The sequence below is a fragment of the Pollicipes pollicipes genome, unplaced genomic scaffold, assembly GCF_011947565.3.
Source record: "Pollicipes pollicipes isolate AB1234 unplaced genomic scaffold, Ppol_2.1 Scaffold_7261;HRSCAF=8764_pilon_pilon_pilon, whole genome shotgun sequence".
NCBI classification, from domain to species: Eukaryota; Metazoa; Arthropoda; class Thecostraca; order Pollicipedomorpha; family Pollicipedidae; genus Pollicipes; species Pollicipes pollicipes.
The window spans coordinates 41,651,314-41,672,985 of record NW_023597054.1 but is presented as its reverse complement, the minus strand read 5'-3'; the positions used below and the strand labels follow the sequence as shown (position 1 = coordinate 41,672,985).

The window sequence follows — 21,672 nt, the reverse complement described above, 5'->3', positions numbered from 1 at the left end:
GGATGTGCATTGGTTGGTAGGTTGGCAGTCGTTTCTAGAAACAGCCGCAGTTACCGTGCCTTTGTAGGCGCGGTCATAAAAAAGGCACAGACGGAGGCAAATGTAAAATGAGCCTTCACCTCAACACGCCTGTATCTTGGTCAAGTTTTCTCAGCCAATCATATAAGAGTAATATGACGTTAGGTTTGGATGGTTACAATTACGTGTGATGCACCACATTACTCATAATAGCCTGCACGGAAGGATTGAGAAGAGGTACTAGCATCACGGGTGGAATAATGGCTTTAACTGTCGTCCTCGTCTGGTGTGTTAGTTACACAGCGTTTCGGCTAGTTAACTTTCCGGCTGTCATCAGATGTTATTAAGTACTGAAACGAAGTGACGATGCTTGGCTATCAGCCATGCACGCGTCACATCCCTAATTTTCTTATTCAAAACGCTGCGATTCGAACCAGGATTTTCTTGATTGCAAGTCCAGTGCTTTACCAACAGATTCAACCGGAAAGGACAATGTTCTGGTGCACATAATCTTGTTGTGACTTTTCCGCAAAATTGGATGCCAGATTGGGCTGATATCTGTATTTGCCTCACTGATGGAGTTGTTAACCGATGGTATCTATGCTGCCTTCCTTGACTGCGCCCGAGTGGTATGACTGGAAGTTCAGCCAGCGATCAGTTGCTGTTGGTTTCCGGTATACCGATGTCCTGAGCCCGTCTGTGGTTCCCTCGACTTGTATACCTAGGAACGGTAGGCTGTTGCCGTCACGTTGTCTTCACGTTCAGTAAACTGGATGGGCCCCTGCATCAGTCAGGAGCCTACAGTGTTCTGTGCTCTGTGTTCCAACAGTGTGCTGTGCTCGCAAGCGGGTCGGCCAGAGGAACATTTCCTGAGCAGGGACAGGAATGAAACCCCTAATCAAAAGGGCCTCCTTTCATGGTCGGTACCCTCTGACAATGAAAGGCCATTTTGACTGCGCGGCATTAGGGGAAAGGATGACAAAGGGCAGGGACACATCCAGAGCCTTGGCAAGGGGAAGGAGACGTACAGGGTTTGCAAAAGGCCCCTGGTGGTGAAAGCCCCGTCCCCAGTCATTTAGCGGCCGCTTCCTTCCCTTTATCCACTTCAAATACCAACAAAAGTGCGTCTGCTGAGAGACGCGTGTCTCTGTTCAAATTAAAGGGGTAAAAAATTAGAAACCAAATTGAGAAAATCGTGGTCACTTGAAATCAAGTGAGCCTTATCCGGCGATTTGTCTTTTTTGGGGAGGGGCTTTCACCACCAGGGGCCCTTTTCAAGCCCTGTACCCCCCCCCCCCCCACCCCCTTCCCATTGGAAAGACTCTGGTTGCGTCCCTGCCATTTGTTATTCTTTCATCTTATGTCGCGCAGTCAAAATCACTCTCTAGAGGCACACTACACGCCGCAAGCTCTTTTCATTTTAAGGATGGAAACAGTTTCTACGTAAATGTTAGAAACTATTTAGGTAATTCTGTTGAATTATTTGATTTATTATCCCACCAGCAAACGTGCCGCGAGAGAAACTAAAATTACTTGAGTAATCGGTTTAGTTCAACCCAATATTCGGCTAAACAATTGGAGGCTTTGAAGTCATGTCGGGTACCCGCACTGGGACGATGAGTCAGAGTCCGTGACCCCGGCTGCCATGTTGAAGTCATATCGGGCACCCGTACTGGGACGATGAGTCAGAGTCCGTGACCCCGGCTGCCCCGGGATCACGGGGTCTGGGCTGGGTGAGCGGTGCTCGGAGCGCCGACCGTGGACCGACAGCGGCTTTCGTATGACCAAGCTGCCCCCCCCCCCCCCCCCACCACACTTCCTTGCTCGTCCCACGCCAAACAAGTGCTAGCTGGGTTTGAGCGACCTTCGCAAACGGCCCATATCACGGGCACGGCTCCGATGAAGCCCAAGCACCTTAGAAAAATGCGGTACTGCTGGCCAACCCAGGTTGTCCACTGTTTAAGTACTACATCTCCCCACGGCACCACACAATAATCAGACGATTACGTGTGCATTAATGGCTTGTTCCTTCGGGAGCAGATAACACATACTGAAACTTGGGTGAGTACCGGACAAGCACGGACCTCCAAGTCTTGTCATCGATCCGAGAACATCCGAGTAGTGCTGTCATCGAGCCGAGAACATCCGAGTAGCGCTACATCGAGCCGAGAACATCCAAGTAGTGCTGTCATGGAGCCGAGAACATCCGAGTAATGCTGTCATCGAGCCGAGAACATCCGAGTAGTGATGCATCGAACCGAGAACATCTGAGTTGTGCTGTCATTGAGCCAAGAGCAGGTGACAGTATCTGATCATGCTGCAGGCCATGCAGGCGTGGGGGTGCTCACCGACCGACGGGATCGCCGGTTATGAGGGTGGACAGTAGGACGGGATGCACCATAGCCAAGGCGAGGCGGAGACATGCATTGAGTCTGCCAGACAGTAGGAAGATAGCATCATCCAAAAAATTGTCATGTGGAGAGGCATCAGACCAAGGTCAGAGACGGCTCCATAAAAATTGCGAAATCCTTCACACAAATCCCGGTTAATTCCTGTCGTGCAGCTGAAGGCTTAGTAAAATGTTACACGTCTTGCCATTTATATTTCAAATCGCATGACCATCGTTTAAATGCTCTCAAACCTGGGATGGCTCTTTGTGGGACCGCCACAGAGACGTGAGGCGCCGATAGCGAATCGTACTACCAGTCCCGGGAGGAACGTCGCTCCAAGCTGGTGGCCTCGCAGCGGCGGGGAGGCCCGCACCCCACTGCAGCAGCAGAGGGTGGCATTCAGACCGGTCTTGGCGGGCTTTGGTCGCCCACGGCGCTCGGCGCCCGGCACCGGTGACGTCAGGCGGCGCTGAGTCCAGAACTCGTCGGCGTATATCCCGCCGCCGTCGGCCAGACGGAGCCCAGTCAGCCACGCTCCGGGACGAGACGGGGGCTGGCCGCAAGATGAGCCTCGCCTTGTTCACCGCTGCTGCAGTGCTGCTGTTGCTGGGCCAGGGACAGGCCATCAATTTTGACTTTTCGACTGCCTGCATGACCTACGACTACAGGTTCGGAAAGTGCGTGACACTCGACAGGTGCCGGCAAGTCAACGCGGCGCCGGCGCGAAGCTGCGGCCTGCGGGTTTGCTGCCCTCGGAACAAGCTGATTCTGACAGCCACCGCAGCCTCGAACGTGCCGGGAACTTTCCAGCAGCTGGTGCAAAACCACCACATAGTTCAGCCCGGCCGCGTCTTCTTAAACAGGTTCATCCGCAGCCCTTAGAGGGTACAAGCGATCGAACCAAGTGCAAGTGGAGATGGGATGGCATTGGTGACTTTCGACGGCGAGCCAACGGCTTGGATCCAGCGACCGTAGAAGGCGCTGCTCGGCCATCGGAAGGACGGTGACAAGCGGTAGGCCTGTGGCGGCACTCTTACCACGCCCAGCGCGGTGCTGACGGCGACGCGCTGCGTCAGCAGGTACTGCCGCCACCAGGACTACGGCGTGTTCCGGTTCGCGCTTCATTCGGCCTACGTAACTTGACCTTCTCACGACGCAGAGAATGACGTGGCACTTCTGGTATTGTCCCGGTCGGCGGCGCTGAACGCACGCCTGCAGCCCATCTGCCTGCCGCCGCCCGACGTCGACCACAGGGGCCAGGAGGCCGACCTGGCCGGCTGGGGCCTGTCCGAGTACACCGGCAGTGTGCCAGGGGCGCTGCAGCAGGTGCGTCTGCAGGCGGTGGACCCGTTGTGCGCCAACGTCCGTGACGTCACGTTCGGCAAAGCGTGTTCAGGCGGCCGGGGCGACCCTCTCCTGGTCCAGGGTGCCGACGACCTCTACCAGGTGATCGGCGTGCTCTCCTCGTCGGGCACCGCCTGCGGACCCCAGAGTTTCCCGGCATCTACGCGAAGGTGTTCAAGTGCAACCCCTGCATCGTGGACAACAGCCGGTGGCAGTGACGTTGACGCGCCTGTAGAGGGATGGTGTCAGTTCTTATAATGGTATAGGTAAGAGCATCCATGAGGGAAATGCGCCGTCGTTAATAGAGAAGAACCAGAATGAAGGTCGGAAGACTCAGAATAAAACAGTGAAAGCAGCGCTGTCAAGTTGATTGGGGATAATGTCGTAGTTAACGCAAATTTTAGGACTCCAAAGATCATTTTGATCTCTTTCCAATATAATGTGCCTGCTCTTACAAGTGTAAAAGGCGGAAGTATAAAGTAAAGTATGCCACAAAGCGATGACAGCATGGCAGCAATGACAAAACCGTGCCATGGCATACGTGCGCACACACACACACACACACACACACACACACACACACACACACACACACACACACACACACACACACACACACACACACACACACACACACACACACACACACACACACACACACACACACACACACACACACACTTGACACCATCTGACACCATCTACTGTTTCCAAAATAAGAATAATGGAGTTCCTTGTTTAATTCTAGGTAAATTATAAATGCATATGTTTTGAGCATATCTTGATGTTTTAGGGCCGCGGTGGTGACGTAACAGTGTCGGCCCACCGCGCGCCATCGCCAGACGTGTGTGAAGCTAGCAGCCGTGCGATGTCCGTGTTCAGCAGAAATTGACGCAGTTTTAACTTAACGCAGTTTTAAAACAGCCCTCTTCAGTTTTAACGAAGCATCGAGTAAAGTTGAAGTTGATGAGGAACGATGCATGACACCAAAAACCGGTTAGTTTATAGGAAATTTGGAATAATTTTTCGATCTGGTGTTGTTAGGACTTATTTACGACATCCTTGTAACCCGCGTAACATTCCAGATCGTGTGAGATTTAGCATGTATCTTGCTTGTCGACATTCTATGGTTAACACTTTATAACCTCTGGAGGCCAAACCGCTTGACGTCACGCAAAAGGCCTTTACGCGAGGTGTCAGTGCGCCGTGGGATATCTTCGGTACAAATTTGGTAAAATATTGAAGGAGCTGTTTATTTCTGTTGAATATGGAGATCGACTCACAAACGTGATCGGCGGATTCGTCTGCTGTCGCCGGGCGCAGGCGCCGGCTGTGGGTAGCTGAGCAATGTTTTTTAAAAAAAAAACCGCTCGGAGAGAGCTGAAAGTTTCTCCCCGGAAACCAGAGAGTCTACAAACTTGTTTTTGGTGACAGAACACGCGAATAAATTCTCCAAGGGCTACCAAAAATTTGAGCGCGGCTACACGATATGCTAAAGAGGTATTCTCAGAAAGCCATATATATATATATATATATATATATATATATATATATATATATATATATATATATACCGTCAAACTCTAGCAAGAAAGAAACTAGCGGGAGTTGAACTCGCCGAAAATCGCGATTGTGGCAAAGTTCAGGCTAAAATAGAGTGCCTCTGCATAGACATAACTTACAACTCTATTTGCCATACCGTACAGTGGTCAGTGAAGTGCTGCTCCCCCCCCCCCCCCCTCTCCCCTCCATCATGATCGAAAAGGCCCCTAAGAGAGCTAAGGCGGCTCCTCTAGCAAAAAGTATCTGTGAGAATACATTTCTCACAATGGATTGTTTCGAGGGCGGATTTACCGCACTGAATTGCTTCGGGGATGGATTTGCCGCAGTGGACTGTCTTGGGGAAGGATTTACCGCAATGGACCGTCCCAGGGCGTGCATTCAAAAATAGCCATATGGCCCTCAGATCCAACCATCATGTACCGAGACGAACCCACATGAAGTCTGATAGTACAAACAACACACAATGGATTACTGAATCCACCATAGGTATTATTCACCCTTTTATGAAGCGATTTGCGATGCACGACACGAGACATTCATGCTTTGAATACTTACTTTATGCACTACGCATTAACAAATGTTCTGGCGTGCAAAACTATAATGTGAATATCATGAGCTCTAGCTGCGTACCTGCTGTCTACACCTGTTGCGTACCATCCATCAACCGTGTCCCCGTATCCTTGGCACGCGTCACGTTCAGCCCGCAGTTGCAGCCCGTTGAACCTGCAGAGCACATCAAGGGAAAACCATGACCACAGCTTGCAAGTATCGGAGAAATAACTAAAATGGAAAGCCCCGCCGATTGCAGACGTGGCCGACCAATCGGCTCCGAGAAGAGCATAAACATCGTGATCTCTGCATCCATGGTGCAGACTTTTATCTGACGCGCCAGCAGCCGGTTTTCTGACGGCGGTATGGAACTATGGCGCCTGTGCCATTGGATCTCGCTGTAATCGCCTACTTATCAAAGGCGTCAGACGCCAGGCCTCCAGCCGCGGCGACAGCAGGGCTTCGTGCAGTAAACAGGACTGCAGCGTTTTGCGTCTGTGAACACAACTGCGGTGTGCCCACGGGACAAATTATGTCTTTTTTGTCATCGAAAAAATTTGAAACGCTTTTAATTGCCACCCATTGAATGGATAAAGAATGAATGTTGGATTTAATATATTTATCTCATGTGATATTGAATTAAAGCTACTCATTAGATGTAATATGAAATTTAACCTGTTTAGTATGTGTAAAAATGCATTTGACCTACTGAACTAAATGATAACTAACGAGCATAAAAATTGCCAAGTACAACTAAAACTGCTGGAATATCACTCTAAACGCAATTAATTACATACAAGAGGTGTATTCAAGCAATGCGTCATAAATACCAGTAGCCATAATACGCGAAGGGGTGGGGTCTATTTGCCCCCTCCCCCTAGGTTTTTTTCCAAAATCATATCCAAACGGCGCGTTGTAACTGAGTCAGACTTAACGGAGCTGTAGATAATTAAATAGTAGCGTTTTTGGTGTAAAAAAAGATGCACCGCGTAAGGTTGCAGCGCTATGACGGGTGAAAGTCAGGCTCGTAACTGTCAACAAAGGCAATATCTAGCCATTGCTAAATCTGATGCGACAACGGAGTGTTAGACTGGACCATAAATCTCTGGCATAAGTTCCAGGACAATCAGACGATTGAATTCTGGGTTGTGATAAATTGTATTGACTGGTTCGTTATGAGGGCCAGATCGAGGGAGTGAGCGGGTATGACGGTCCTCACTCTGGCGTGCTGCAGCAGACCCCGTGCTGCAGTGGACCCTGTGCTGCAGTAGACCCTGTGCTGCAATAGACCCTGCGCTGCAATACACCCTGTGCTGCAGTGGATCCTGTGCTGCAGTAGACCCTTTGCTGCAGTAGACCCTTTGCTGCAGTAGACCCTGTGCTGCAGTAGACCCTGCGCTGCAATAAACCCTGTGCTGCAGTGGATCCTGTGCTGCAGTAGACCCTGCGCTGCAGTAGACCCTGCTCTGCAGTAGACCCTGTGCTGCAGTAGACCCTGTGTCGCAGTAGACCCTGTGCTGCAGTAGACCCTGTGTTGCAGTAGACCCTGTACTGCAGCAGACCCCGTGCGATGATGGGCAGGTCGTCGTCCGACCTGAAAAACCCGACTGCTGATCGTTCGCAGCTGGAGGGCAAGGACGGCCAACGGCCTCGAGCGACCGTGCATTTTCTGTGGTCGGGCTACTCGGACACCGGTTGACCTAGGGATAGGAGATCACGAATGGCTTGGTGTTAGGACGTCCGGCCAGGGGCGGTTCAAGGACGTGGACCTTGTGGGTTTGCATGTTCGATGCAGTTGGGACAGACTTGAGTGGAGCACGAATCTTCAGAGAAGGTAGCTGTGGATCTGCGGCCGTTTGGGTGTCGCATGCTGCTATTCTATTTTCCGCTGCCTCAGCGCATGACTCAGGAAAAATGCCAGACTATCTTCTAGGCATTGCGTCGTGCTTGCACGAACGTAACACCTGTCTTGGCATCTTGAATTGAAGCTTGGGATCAACGACCGTGCACTCAATGGCAGTCCGTACATAAATGTGATACATTTAAACCACTTCACCACAAAACGCGCTGATGTGGAATAGAGCAGTTCGTTTGAACACGAGTGATGGTTGTGGTGATAGCGAGCCATTGGCAACCGCTTTAACTTAAACATCGCATGGACGGCGGGTGAGATGTCTTTGCCTGGATGGACGGAAGACCTGAGGACATGCACTTATTTCGAAAACAAATATCTCGCCGCACGGTTACACGACCAAGAGCCAAGGGGTGCAGTAGATGTTCAGAGTCCTGGCGACCACCGGCCAGTTTCAGGGGACGTTCAGCGTCAAGAGCGAGTGGGCATCAAAGCGGTAAAGGTCAGCGGAATCTGTAGTGCTTAACCACGTGATAGTCTACGACGCTACCCAGTGTAAAAACGATGTAGCTCAAACGGATAGACTGTATTGAGAGGCGATGGTCGTGGTCAATGCGTTTTGACTAGGACAACGCAACCAAATGACAGCTACAATATATTCTGGCTCACAAAGCTTCACATACACCTGGCACGACATCAGACAGTAATTTGTCGGGTCTTGAAAAAGTACACGATCCGAACGCTTGCCACTGAAGGCATCTGACACTGAATTGAGACAGGGCCGCCGGTGGGTGCCGAAAGTCCGGCTCTCAGGTTTGAGCTGTGGGTGTCCGAAGGACAACGATGACAGCTCGCGCCTCGCACTGGGGCCACTGCCGCCGTCGCGCGGCAGCGGGCCGCACTCTGCCGGGGCAAACCCGTCTGGACCGTGGACCGTCGACCGATGGCGGGCGCGTGCAGGACTGCGCGCGGAACCTCTGAAGCGGGCAGCGACGGCAAAGCTTCGAGAGCAGGTGGCTCGATATCCTCGTCGTCGGTGGTCACGGCTGGTCCCGTGCTCGGCACTGGGGCCAGGGAGCCGCATTCCATCTCACTCCATCTGACAGGAGGTATGACGCCCTTCCAACCTGCGGTTGGGCCGTCTGGGGCGCCCCAACCCGTCAGGCGTTCTTTGTCACGCGGCCAGCTCGCTCTAACACGCGCTCGGGTGAGGAGGGGGGGGGGGGGGCGTCTAATTAACTTTCCCCCGAATGTTTTTCCAAGATGGTTTCCGGACGGCGCAGCGTAGCCGCACCAAATTTTGCATAGCTGTAGAAAATTGAATAGTGGATCATGTGACATCGAAATTTAGAAGTGCCTTGTAAGGTCGCTGAGCTACGGCAGGTAAAAGCCAGGCCATGATTTCAACGAAGACAATTTCTAGGGAATCGTCCAATCTGAGATGCTTTCTTAGGCAACACAAATTTTTAATGAGCAAATTGCGTTGACCCAAGGTCAAGTATGCAGGTCAGACCAAGGTCAAAACCAGCCAGATTTTTTGGGTCTACAGCTTGCTGTATGGGATAGTTTCTGGTGCTCATTTCGAATTTATTGATGGCAGGAATCGCATGATGCATCTTCCATGGACTTCTTGGAGTTCATAATAGGCCATTGACCTAAAATGACCCAGGTCGAAAGTGTTATTTTTGGAAACGTACTGCCTAGTGTAAGCTTCGTCGCTTATTCAAATGCAAAACTCAGCGCGGTCTTGTATGATTTTGGTCACCATGACCTTAAAAAGTTGAAACAAGGCCACTGACCTTAAATGAGCATGCGACCTTTTGTTTAGAAACAGTTGTCTAGGTTCTGCAGGCACTTGGGAGACCAGCCTGGAATTTGACCTTTGTGAGCTTATTTGGCCTGAAGGTCATGACCTAGAAACCTCAAAATCTTAGCTGAGTGAGTCCATACACAAGTGAACACACCCTGTAAATTTGGTATCTCCAGCCTTCTTAGTTCCCGAGATCTTAGTGTGGGGGGGGGGGGGTCAAATTGACCCCTACCCGAGCGAAGGGTTTCCAGCCGGCCACCCAGGCGCGTGTTAAGCGAAGCGGATCTCCGGGACGGATGGATTGTCGTTGTTTAATCTCACGCCATCGGCTGTAGCCGCACGTATTCCGGGCGCGTTGTTTTTGCACGCGAGTGGTCAGATTGCGGTCACACGCGGCAGCTGACAGCACAGGCAAGTTCAGTCTCATGCAGCGTCCGCGCAAGAGCCCTGAAGGCGAGGTACCTGATGTGCAGCGCGGCGTGGCCTGATACATCGCTAGGCGGTGGCGGATGTGGGATGCAAAGGAGTCGCGTGCACCCCAGCTGGTGGTGGCCTCCAGCACCCAAGTCTTTAGGATGCTGTTAGAAAACTCCATTTCCAGCCGTATTTCCCCGAGGATGATGCAGAGATGACCCCGTGTTCGTTATGCTGCGATCCCTCAAGTGCTTCTCAAGTCCGAGTACCTTGGAACAGGCTGCTGAGAAGTTTCTGGAACGCGCTTCTACTCGAGATGAGGCCAAGCGGAGTTTTGATGTAGCGCATGAATCAGTCAGGCATGCGGAGGGCGGTACTGTTTCGAGAAACATAGTGGAGGCAGACCTGGTGGTATGCCTTCATCAGGTCGATGCGACTGCACATTGAGCCGCAGAGCTTGGGCTCAAGGTGGTCGATGGTGAGAAGCGGCAAGGGCTCTGCTACGATCTGGGCACTAGGACGGCGGAGGTCAACGCTGACACTGATCTTCCCGTACTTCCTCCTTGCGACGGTGAGGGATTTGATCCGCCCTTAGGCGCCAACACGTTCGATTATGCCAGCATCCAAATGGCGCTTCAACTCAACCAACACTTCCCCACGGACAGCGAGGGGAGGTCGGAGCACATTGCAGGCCGTTTGGACAACGTCCGGCTTGAGTTCGACACAGTGCTTAAAGCCTTCGACGGCAGGGAAGAGCTGTGACACGTTCACGCTGAGGACGCTGTTGGGCCTTGCAAGGAGCGTGGTGGAGAGTGCGCTCAGCAGGGTCATGCCCATGATAGCCTTCCACTTAGACGTCTTCACAGGGAGGACGTTGGCCGAAGGATATGGGCCGTTCAATCTCACTACATTTGATCTACCGGCCAGCTGATCGCACTGTCGAAAGCTAAAACGCCCAACAATATGTTGAGGCCGCGAGGTGTAGAACTCCAGGAGCTGGCGCGCCGCCATGTCAAGTCTGATTCGCAGTCTGTCGTAAGCGCCGGGACAGAGTCTCGCACCGGTGGCCTGCCGCCTGACCACCGCAATGGAGCATGGCGCACTGACGGACGGGACTAAAACTCTTCTCGGAGATCGTAAGGAGATAAAACTTGCGTTCTCACACACGAGCCACTCAATGGCCGGGTTGCCAGGCCGCGGCAGGATGGTGCAGGAGGCTACATGCCGTCCGAACTCGTGCTTATGCAGGCGCGTAGGTCGGGCTCGCTCGGCAAAACTACCGGCTTTGCTGGGCACTAGAACGGCCGCCAAGTGTGCCGCGTAATCGCTGTGCAGTCTCAAGGCGCCAGCCGACGTAAACACGATAGAGCTGAAGGGATATAAGGCGCTTGGTAGTGGTGGATCTAAGATCTAAAGAGATAAAAAGTGCTTGGTAGTGGTGGTGGTGGTCAATGCGTTTTGATCACGGCAGTGCGACGAAATCACAACCGCTGCAGAGTCTATTGCCTGGGATGTTAGACGAAGATAGCCAACATTCGGACTTTGTGGTGAAAGTGTGTGAACCAAGGGCGTGAGTAGGGGTGCGAGGATCGAGGGCGAGGGGCGAGGGCCACCTGAAGTTGTCAGGTCAGGTGGCAGCCAAAGCATAAAGACTAGAGGCTTAAGGTTAACGGGCTAACAGGGCTTTCTCATCAACAGTCAGGAAAGCGTCAGCGTCGAAAGCCAAGTTCCAGTCTGTATCAGTGTCGTGCTCCCTTCTCTTTTCACACCTCTCCATGGATGAGGAGCGGGTAGGGACAACCAATATGCGAATATCTAATTGGATAAAGCCGAGGAGAGAGCTGCGTCAAAGAAACGAGAAACGGAAATCATTGGCGAGCGGTCACAATATGAACATTCTATTGTGTCTTAGAAAGAGCGAAGGTGTATTGCCGAAGAGGTGTACAGCGACCGAACAGGCTGACGGTGTCTTCTGAGTGTCAGCGACTTTCCAGATAGGCATTTCAGATGAAAGCCCCATACAAACATGGAACTCACATAGACAAGACAGTAGCAATAGCCTTTTTCCTCGGAGAAAAACCAGGATAGTGGAGATATAGATGGGTTGAAACTTTAGCAACATGCATTTATCGAAACAATAGCATAAGTCTTCACTTCTTCATGGAGCTTCCTTAGCCCCATGTCCTGATATGGTCAATAATGCCCTAAAGGACTCGTATCCAGCACAAAAAACCTGCACATGTCCGCAGTGTGGCCATTTTGGACAGAGTGCCGGTAGTAAGGTAGCGTAGCGTGCTCTTTTTTAACACAACAATTGCCTGTTTCGTTGCTTTTAGCCGGTAAGGTGCGTTCTCTCCACCACTGACATGGACGCCACCAAAACGCTTTTTCATTGGCAGGTCTTTTTCTTTAGCTTGCTGCACCCATGGCCGTTTTTCAGTGTATTCCGGAGCACACGATAGCAATTCTGACCTATTGAGAAGTACTGGAAACATCGTTCAACGCAGAGTCACGGGCGGAATGAAAAGGGTAGGAGGGTCGCTAGCATCACATACCCCTCTCACCTCTATCAAAATCTCATGTCCGCTGCCCAGCTAAGCATAGAAAAAACACAGACGTAAAAGCGGGTGTCCTTCCATTTCTTCAGATGTTCTCTGGATCCCCTTAGAAACCTACATGACGAGAGTTGAGGGCGGGAAAACTCGTAGCATCCGCTCCAACACTATTTCCTCGCAAGGTGTGTGTTATATGCCTTTTCACGGTTTTTACAGGCTGTCTATGATGTTGGTGGCGGCAGAAACTGACGGTTAGTTGCACACAAACAGCAGGCATAATTGTCGAAAGAATCGAGCAGAAGTATTGGTATTACGGGCGAAGTAGTTTTGGATCATCGTCCTCGTCTAGGCTATTAGCATTTACACTAAATGCTAACACACTAGACGATGACGATCGTCCGACTCCATACTTGAAAGAAATATGGAAGGGAAAATGAGCGCATGCGCGCCTGTCAGCGTCAAGCATATGATAGAAATATCAGCCGTAATGCAGCAATGAAAGCACATCCCCAGTCGTCACAAGGTTTCACAGCGCAGCGCTCCGCCCAGGCCCAGGTTCCACAGGGATCTGACAAGCGCGCATGAGCGACCAAAACGAACAGCAAGGACAACAGCCAGCCTCTTCCCTTCCCTCGGCGTTGTGGCGGCTGACACCACTGGACGGCCCTAGATCACGTGGTAGGATGGCTTCTCCGGGCCGCTCCGCCTGGCCAGGTCACTTCCGGGCTTGCTGGACCCGAACAGCTCGACGACAGAGGACGGCGGCGGGTGCGCCTCCGTCGGCCGTTCTGCGTAGCTCTTACTGAGCAATTCGCCACTAGATGGTGCTCCATCTGCTGCCTGACTTGCAAGATTGTGTGAAGCGTGCTCAGGCCTGACGAGCGCAGGCACCGTCCCGGCCTCCAGCGGTGACATCGGGGCGGCGACGGGCCCACGCGAGGCGGCACCGCTCGGAGCCCGCGATGGCGCGCCTCCGCCGAAGCGCGAGGCGGAGCCGGGCCCGTCTACCAGGTGTCGCTGCGGTGATCCTGGCGCGCCATCGTTGGCCGCAGCGGAGCCGAGGCCAGCGGCCGGCCTGCCCAGGGCGCCACCGGCTCCGGGAAGGTCGGCACGAGCAGCCAGAGCGTCGCTGACCAGCTGACGGTGGAGCGGGCTGATCTGACTCTGACTCGGAGACTGCTCTCGTCGGGCCCAGCCCGAGTGCGGCTTGTTGTAACCTGCGAGAGACGTTATCATCGTATCACTGTTAAAGCAACATCAACGGACACTTTTAAAAACAAGCCTCTTCGATATTCTTCAATGCTTCTTCTCTATGCCATACTAGTCTTCCTCAATGCGTTCCGCAGCGTGCACCAATAAGGGTATGATAGGCATGAAATAGCCCAATAGGTCGCATCAAGATCTCTAGTCGGTTGAACATTCAGAATAGGCATCAATGCGTGAACAACGGAGGTCAGAATCACTGGCGTTGTTGACAATAACTCGTGGTGTTTTCCAGCCCAAGGATAGATGTGTTCCGCAACATGAACATCTATAGGTCTATAAATGCGACGCCCATCGGCAGATAGTGACATGTGACGTCACGCCATGTGTCAGTGCGTGCTCCCGGCCGAACCAGGAGCGGTGGACCAGACCTGCCAGACCTGCCAGACCTGCCAGGTGGCAGCGGCGGCCGCCGCGTGTGCGGGGTCTCTGCTGCGGCCGGCGCGGCACTCACCGGCCGCCACGTTCTGCGTGACGGTGAAGGCTCGCGCCGTGTCCAGCGGCAGCGTCCAGTTCACCGGTTCCGGCGAGTGCAGAGCAGCCACGTCCTCCGGCGACTTGACGCGGGTCGGTTCTGGCGGGCTCTTCACCAGGGCAGCCAGCGCCGCCTCCTGCGGGCTGCCGGCCGCCGGCATCTGGGTGGCGACGACGGCTTCCTCTGCCACGCTCTTTGCGTCTGCCGCGACCGCGTCGGCTCTGCTGCCGTCTTTTGGGGGCGCAGTGTCAGCAGCCGGGCCGGCGCCGACGGGCCTGAGCCCGGCACGCGACCCGTTGGAGTCCGCGGAGGCGGCTCTTGCCTTTGCGGACCCTGCTGGAGCGCCATCCTGTGGCCTCCGGCTGACCTTGGGCGGGCCCGGGCCAGCTGGCGACACGGTGCCTGGCTGCTGACACAGTGACAGCGCCGCCCGCGGCCGAGACGGACTCCTTCCCCGACCCTTGTCCACCGCATCGGCTGAAGACCGGCCCAGAGCAATGTCACGCAGGTCAGCGCGGGCCTACGATGAGATCCGTATGCCGCGTATCTCGGCGCACTTGCTGAGTGCACCGAGAACACGCGGACTGAGCCGTCGTCTTACTGAACAAACACGATTTCTCTGAACACAAACTTTAAAGGATAGCGTGGCAATTTCTCCAGCTGTGGAAGCAACCACAATACAGCAATATACGTTAGTGCTCTTAAAGTCCGAGAACAATTGCATGTCACCGGCAGTCAGCAATTTCTGTCTCGACCTCCATTACGCGAATTTTATTTGCTCATCTAATGAATGTAAGCTCACAGAGCGCGCCTCTGCGCTGGTCTGGCCACTGACCTGCGCCTCTGGCGCCCACCGGCTGGGCACTGCCGGGGCGACTCTTCCGCTCGGTGATGTGCAGTCTGAGTGACGCCTGCAACACTGATCGGCGTCAGAGGCCGGGTATAAGCACTAGTCACCGGCACTAGCGGCGACACTGGCACGGTAGGTGTGTGGTTTCGTGTCAGTAGATGCCATGCAACGACCGATGCAAGGGCGCGCTAAACTGAGTTATTCTCTTTCAATTTATTTGTACGAGATTCGACCGTGTCTGTTATGGATTTTCACTCGTGGTAGCTATTAGTCAGTGTACGGCATACAGTCAGTGGGCTGCGCAGACCGATGGACACCAGATGCTACAAAGTAATGAAGTGCCGTCCGGCTTCATTGCCTAGAGTACGGAAATCATCTGCTGGTCTAAGCCAACGATGCATATGCACGTGGTGTGACGCTTTGGGCATCACAGCCTTATCATTCCCCTATCTCGGTATTATTCGTCAAACCGTTAATAGTCCGAAATAAGTAAAACGGCCCAATCAGCAATAATTTTCACAACTTAATAACCTGAAATTGCGCCATTAAAACCAGATGGTGCTGGTGTAGGCACGTTAGAGGCGGCGAAAGGCGGCACAGGACCTCCAGCCGCCTGAGGGGCGCCTCCGCTGGGCCCAGCCGCAGGGGCGCGGTGCCGCACCTTGGCGCCCGGCGGTCTCCTCTTGTCGGCACCCGGCGGCTGTCGACTGTCGGCGCCGGCCGACACTGCCGCCGCCCGACTGCGCCCGTCAACAGTGTCGGACGCGGCGCGACCGCGACCCTCCCTCGTGAACCTGTCGAGCGAGAGAGAGAGAGAGAGAGTGGGGCAGCTCATCACGGCCGGCGACGTCCCGGCCAGCGGCGAGACCATCCACCAGACAATGGTGCGGCGTCCGCGCCGCCATGAAAGCATTAAACCCTGACGAAGGGCATCTGATGAAATAGGGCCGAATGATAAATCGCGCGAGATGGACCTTGCTGGCGCTTTGCCAGACCTATGCATGCAAGGGATGCCCAAGGGATGAGAACCTCCATGTTTTCGCGTACCGAGGGTTTGACCGAGACTATCACCTATCAGAAAGAGGCGGCGGTCAGTAGCGTAATGACGCAATCACGTGGGCTTTTTTGTTATTTCATTTGACCCGCGGTTTCAGAAAAAGAGCAGTACTGTCCCCACTTTTACACTTTCATACCCGGGTGTGTAAGTCCTCAAAAAGCGCGCTGACTGTCGCGACACGGTGGTACTTAATCTGCTAGCCGTATGAACTATGCGGAATATTCATTGAAGCTTGATAGTAATATCCATCAGCGACAGCCATCATTGGCAATAAATATAATAACTAAAACGCTAGGCAGCGCTGATCATTTTGTGAGCTACTTTAATAAGACGAAGAATGGCGGTTCGGCGACTAAATTTATTCATTAACCGACTGCTCGGAGGGCGCACATGCAAGAATTGTTATTTTTTTCGTCGGCAGCCAACACTGAAAACATAGATGGTCTGACAGCGAAGAGGAGACCTCAAGAGCCGAGTGTCGATGCAGCCTGAAGCACAGGGGCCGCCCATACATTACGTTATGCTTCGAGGGGAGTGGGAGCGGGTGGTGGAACGGAGTGTAACGGAACCATAATAAGAGAGGCAGGGGGGGGGGGGGGAATTTAGACAACGACATATTACACTTAGGTGTCGTTGCAAATAATTCTTCAAAACTTTAAAAACAGATCTAAATTTAGAAACCGGATGCCATTAGCTTCCTCTGATGCCATTGAACACGTCTGTTATTTGTTTCGCATCTCTAGCCTAGGTGAGGCCAAACGGACGTCACTTTGTTGGCAAGAGGGGGGGGGGGGGAGTGTCGCCCAGTCTAACCAGCGCATAACCGGGGAGAGGGAGGCTTGAGCAAAGACCTAAATTGGGCAAAGTGATTTATAGAGGGCCCCACTATACACCTAGTTACTCCAGTCATGTCGCCATCCCGAATGACGTCAGGCCGTCTCGCAGGGCTGGCTCCTAGGGGCATGCGTGCTTTAACGTTGCGTTACCCACAGGGACCTCGGGGCAGATTCACAGTGTGCATCAATGTCACCTGCTGACCGTTCCGCCCCAGCTACCAGCCCCGCTCTCGGTGACCGGTTGGCCCGACCGAGACCTCAACACTGACCCAGGCTGTAGCGTCTCCAGATAGAGGGCCGAGATAATTTTACGCTCTGGCTGTCGGTTGGGGTCCTCGGCCTGGTCGTACAGGTGGACCAGGTGGGAGGCGGCCGTCTCTCGGCCCCATCCCCGCACCTGTGGACACAGCGCGACCCGCCTGCATCACACCGATGACGTACGACTGATATACTCTCCACACACAAAAACACGCTGTCTGCTGCATCTGACCGGCAGCTGCGACACTCCACACACCCACACCCACACCCCTACCCCCACACCCACACCCCTACCCCCACACCCACCCACACCTACTCACCCACATCCGCCCTCCCCCCCCCCCGCACACACACACACCACACACACAGGCACACACACCACACACACACACGCACACTACTGCAGCTGACCGGCAGCTGGACTCTCCTCCCCCCACACCCACACCCCTCCCCTCACACACACTGCTGCAGCTGACCGGCAGCTGCGACACTCCCCCCACACCCATACTGCTGCAGCTGACCGGCAGCTGAGGTACCCTCCTCACCCTGCCTTCTGCCGCTGACAACGAGGATACCGGTCCCAACGACCCACTGCCTCCGACGCGCAGCTGCGATATTCTGCACGGTGACGCCGATGAACCAGGCCACTGCATCACGCGTCTTCGGATTCGTTCTCCCCTCCCGCCCATACCAAAGCAGAGCACCATTCCAAGCGACAGAGTTTCAGTCATCTATTCATGGTTCTAAGACCGCTGTCAAGGCACCCAATATATTGTTCGAGACCTGCCCCGGCCAGCAGGTCTCTCATATACTCCTGAGTAATGATCCTCAGCCGGTCGTGACTTCCGCGCCGAGATGGCCTAATCGGTCTTCAGAGGGGCGCCATTTGTTTGTGGTTACAGGCAGCTGCTATGGCGAAGGTGTTAAGAAGCTTATGACGAAAGGTGGGAGTGGAAAATAATGCATATTTTTCGGTTTAATCAAATGCGTCCGTCCATTTTGGGCGTATTTGGACTTTGAGAGTCCCGACCGTCAGTTTGCTATCGAAAACCCCTTTAAAGAGCGCTACTAATTGGAAATTGAGCCCTATGTCTTGAACCCAATGCGGCCGTGTCGTGTGCGATCTCTTAAGAAACCTGTCTCGACGGTCACACGCTCGTGGAAGTCGTCACTGAGCTCAGGAATCGCATGCCGCGTGTAGGGTGCTTCCAACTGGCCCTTGTCTGATCTGCACCTCTCACGACGACTCGAGCGAGCCTTGTGGACCCCTTCATGCTGCATTCCATTGATGTTAAGCACGCGCCCGGTCAGAGAAGCTGACTTCCCCCTATAGTTTTTCGAGCACGGGTCAACAACGAACGCTTGCAGCAACACGACATTTGGACCACCTGTGCATTTATCGGTTTGGTATCCTTCGCACAAATTTAAAGGTTTGATCCACCAAGATTACGGACCTAGGGCAGGTCAGGTAGGTCAACCTCTAAAAAAAATTGACCACACCCACCTTTTTGCGGACATCTTCCATAGTTCAAACTCGCATTGTAATGGGATATCACAGTACCTACGGTGTGTGTATTTCAAGTTTTTCGAAATAGGCAAGGTCAGTGACCTGAAGTCAGCTCAATTTTACTATTTTATAAATAATGCAAGGTTTTACGCATTTTTGTGCACTTTTGGTATTCATATATGAAGAAAAGAGTACTAACCCATATGCACAACGATCAGATGCCTAAAGAGCATCTGGCCTTGACCTAGGTCATCATCTGCCTCTACGAGTACCTTCTACAAAACACATGCTGAGCTCAAAATAGGCAGTTTTGTGAGATAACTTTGGGAGTAGAATTCGAAACTACAGTGAAAACATGTTGTGATACCATCCTGATGCATAATGAGATCCCAATAGGTCACATGAGGCTATGAATTATCATATGAGGTCATCCGATGTCAGTAACCCATGTTGTCAGCAGCGGAGAGGCTAGACGAACGAATGCGGGGCGTGCATCCATGTATCTGCATGATTTGACAACATTTTCACAATATTTTTGTTTCTCTCATACGCCTTGAGGTTGGAGATCCAAGGGGAAGGGCAACTCCCCCCCCCCCTGCCGCGCACGGTTGTCTCAGACCCCTCCCCCCCTGGCCGGGCGCAGACTAAATTTTTGGTGTCTCATAAAAGATGTGCAAGCTCTGGTAATCGCAAGGCAGTTTACGCTCGTTCACGTAACCATCTTCTGCATCAACAACAGTCCTGCAATCTCACGCAACAGTTCCTGCACCCACACGTTGCACTGACCTTGTAGCTGACTGCCTTCCTGCGGAGCTCGATCAGATTGGTGTACCAGGTGCGGGACCTGGCGACGCCGGCCGTGGCCGGACCGGGGTCCGAGGCCCGGGGCCCGACCACCGCCGAGCCGTCATCAGTGAAGTCACGGAATTTGAGCCGGTACTCCGAGTTCAGCATCGATCTGCAGCCAAGCAGGTGATCATCACCGGCCGGCCGCGGCGGGAGGATCGGCCGGCGAGATGAACAGAGGTATCGGCCGGCGAGCTGAACGGAGGTATCGGCCGGCGAGCTGAACAGAGGTATCGGCCGGCGAGCTGAACAGAGGTATCGGCCGGCGTGTTGGACAGGGGTATCGGCCGGCGAGCTGAACAGGGGATCAGCCGGCACAGTAAGCAGGGGTGTCAGCCGACGAGCTGAACATGGGAATCGGCCGACGCGCTGAACAGGGGATCGGTCAGCGAGCTGAACAGGGGATCGTCCGGCACCGTGAACAAGGGATCGGCCGGCGAGCTGAACAGGGGATCGGCCGACGCGCTAAATAAGGTCGGCACGCTAAACAGGGGTATAAGCGGCACGGTGAACGGCCGGACAACGGACCAAATTCGCGCCATACTTTTAACACTACAGTACCTGGGGATTTAGTCTACTGGTAATTTTAACGGTTTTGTGATTCCGGTGGTAAGGTCACACCCAGGCCGGCTTGGCGGCTGTCCCAACCTTTCAAAGGCACCGCGTCCCACAGCGGGGTAGGCCGAGACAGTCGGAAAGGCCCTCTCGCCCGGTACGGAATCCCACCAGTGCCGTGCTCGAAGAAACGATTGAATAACATTGCTGGCTAAAATTTTAATGACATTATTCTTTAAATGACTGCCTGGGTGAGATAGAGGAGCGACCGTCCAACGTCCGTGTGCGGCGCCTCTGCTCCGGTTTTGGTTCCGGATTGCCACAGCGTGTAGCTGAGAGGTTAAAGCGCGCATGACCGTAGCAGCTTTACGCGTCCCAGGAACAAATATGTTCCTCTTCGCCATGGCTCGGATTAAGACCGACTGGCATTCCAAGCTATTAGACTCAGTCTAAGCTACTCAAACAGACGTTGAATGACACTGGAAGAATACCAACTCGTGCTCTCTACTCATGTTAACAACCGCCTTGACAAAAAAGAAATCAGCTGGTTGGCTTACTGGGCAGTCTCACCTTTGCTCAGTTATCACGGTATCTTGTTGTGAAGAGTTGGCTCCTGTTGTACCTGTCCACGATCCTGGAACACATTTGTAAAAAAACAAAACCAGGATGAACGCGGTTAGAATGTCATCGCAGAAACGGTTTTCATGAATTCATACTGACCTGGTTCACTCACCAACATATATCACACGTTCACTCACAGCACTCCTTCCTCTTAAGCACAGCAGAGTGGCCGCCGAGCCGCCAGGGCTGGCAACACCGAGACGCCAACTGACCGGCGTCGACCAGCGAGCGGGCGCCAACTGACCGGCTCGACCAGCGAGCGGGTGCCAACTGACCGGCGTCTGCCAGCGAGCAGGCGCAGACTGACCGGTGTTTGCCAGCGAGCAGGCGCCAAATAACCGGCGTCGACCAGCGACCGGACGCCAACTGATCGGCGTCTGCCAGCGAGCAGGCGCCAAATAACCGGCGTCGACCAGCGACCGGGCGCCAACTGACCGGCGTTGACTCGTGAGCGGGCACCAACTGACCGGCGTTGACTCGTGAGCGGGCACCAACTGACCGGCGTCGACTCGTGAGCGGGCACCAACTGACCGGCGTCGACCAGCGTACGGGCGTCCTCAGCCGAGTTGTTGCAGTCGAAGCAGCGCAGCATGGCTGCCGTCGGGCAGTCACCGCCCGGCTCCGGGGCGGGTCAGTTGCAGCCGCACCCTGACCCCGGCGCCGGCCGCGCCCCTGCCGCCCGGCGCCGGCACTGAAAGGCGCGCCGTCGGCGGCGCCGCGCCACGCGCCGGGGGTCGAACGCGTCGATGCGACGCCGGCCGCCGGCCGCAGGTCCGCGGGGCGGGGTCGGGGGGCGGGGCCCCGGCGGGGTTCTCACCTCACTTCGGCGGTACGACCGGGCCGCTCGCCGCGCGGGCCGGGCGGCTGGGCGGACCGAGCGGGGGCAAAGACTGCGTCATGGTCGTCCAG

The 21,672-nt window shown here is 54.0% G+C and overlaps 2 protein-coding genes across 2 annotated transcripts; one reads left to right on the top strand and one right to left on the bottom strand.

Annotated features, from left to right (window-relative positions):
• Positions 1-3,059: 3,059 nt before the first annotated feature.
• LOC119111453 (serine protease filzig-like) lies at positions 3,060-3,970 on the top strand. Its single transcript, XM_037235269.1, has 4 exons — positions 3,060-3,085; positions 3,488-3,542; positions 3,627-3,861; positions 3,900-3,970. Exons 1-4 carry the CDS (start codon positions 3,060-3,062, stop codon positions 3,968-3,970), a joined length of 387 nt encoding a protein of 128 aa, XP_037091164.1.
• Positions 3,971-8,142: 4,172 nt separating this feature from the next.
• On the bottom strand, positions 8,143-21,421 carry LOC119111452 (uncharacterized). Its single transcript, XM_037235268.1, has 8 exons — positions 21,295-21,421; positions 20,713-20,776; positions 19,528-19,699; positions 17,246-17,373; positions 15,745-15,877; positions 15,069-15,144; positions 14,213-14,710; positions 8,143-8,150 (listed from the first exon to the last, which is right to left on the bottom strand). Exons 1-8 carry the CDS (start codon positions 21,353-21,355, stop codon positions 8,143-8,145), a joined length of 1,140 nt encoding a protein of 379 aa, XP_037091163.1. The 5' UTR covers positions 21,356-21,421.
• Between the last annotated feature and the right edge of the window lie 251 nt (positions 21,422-21,672).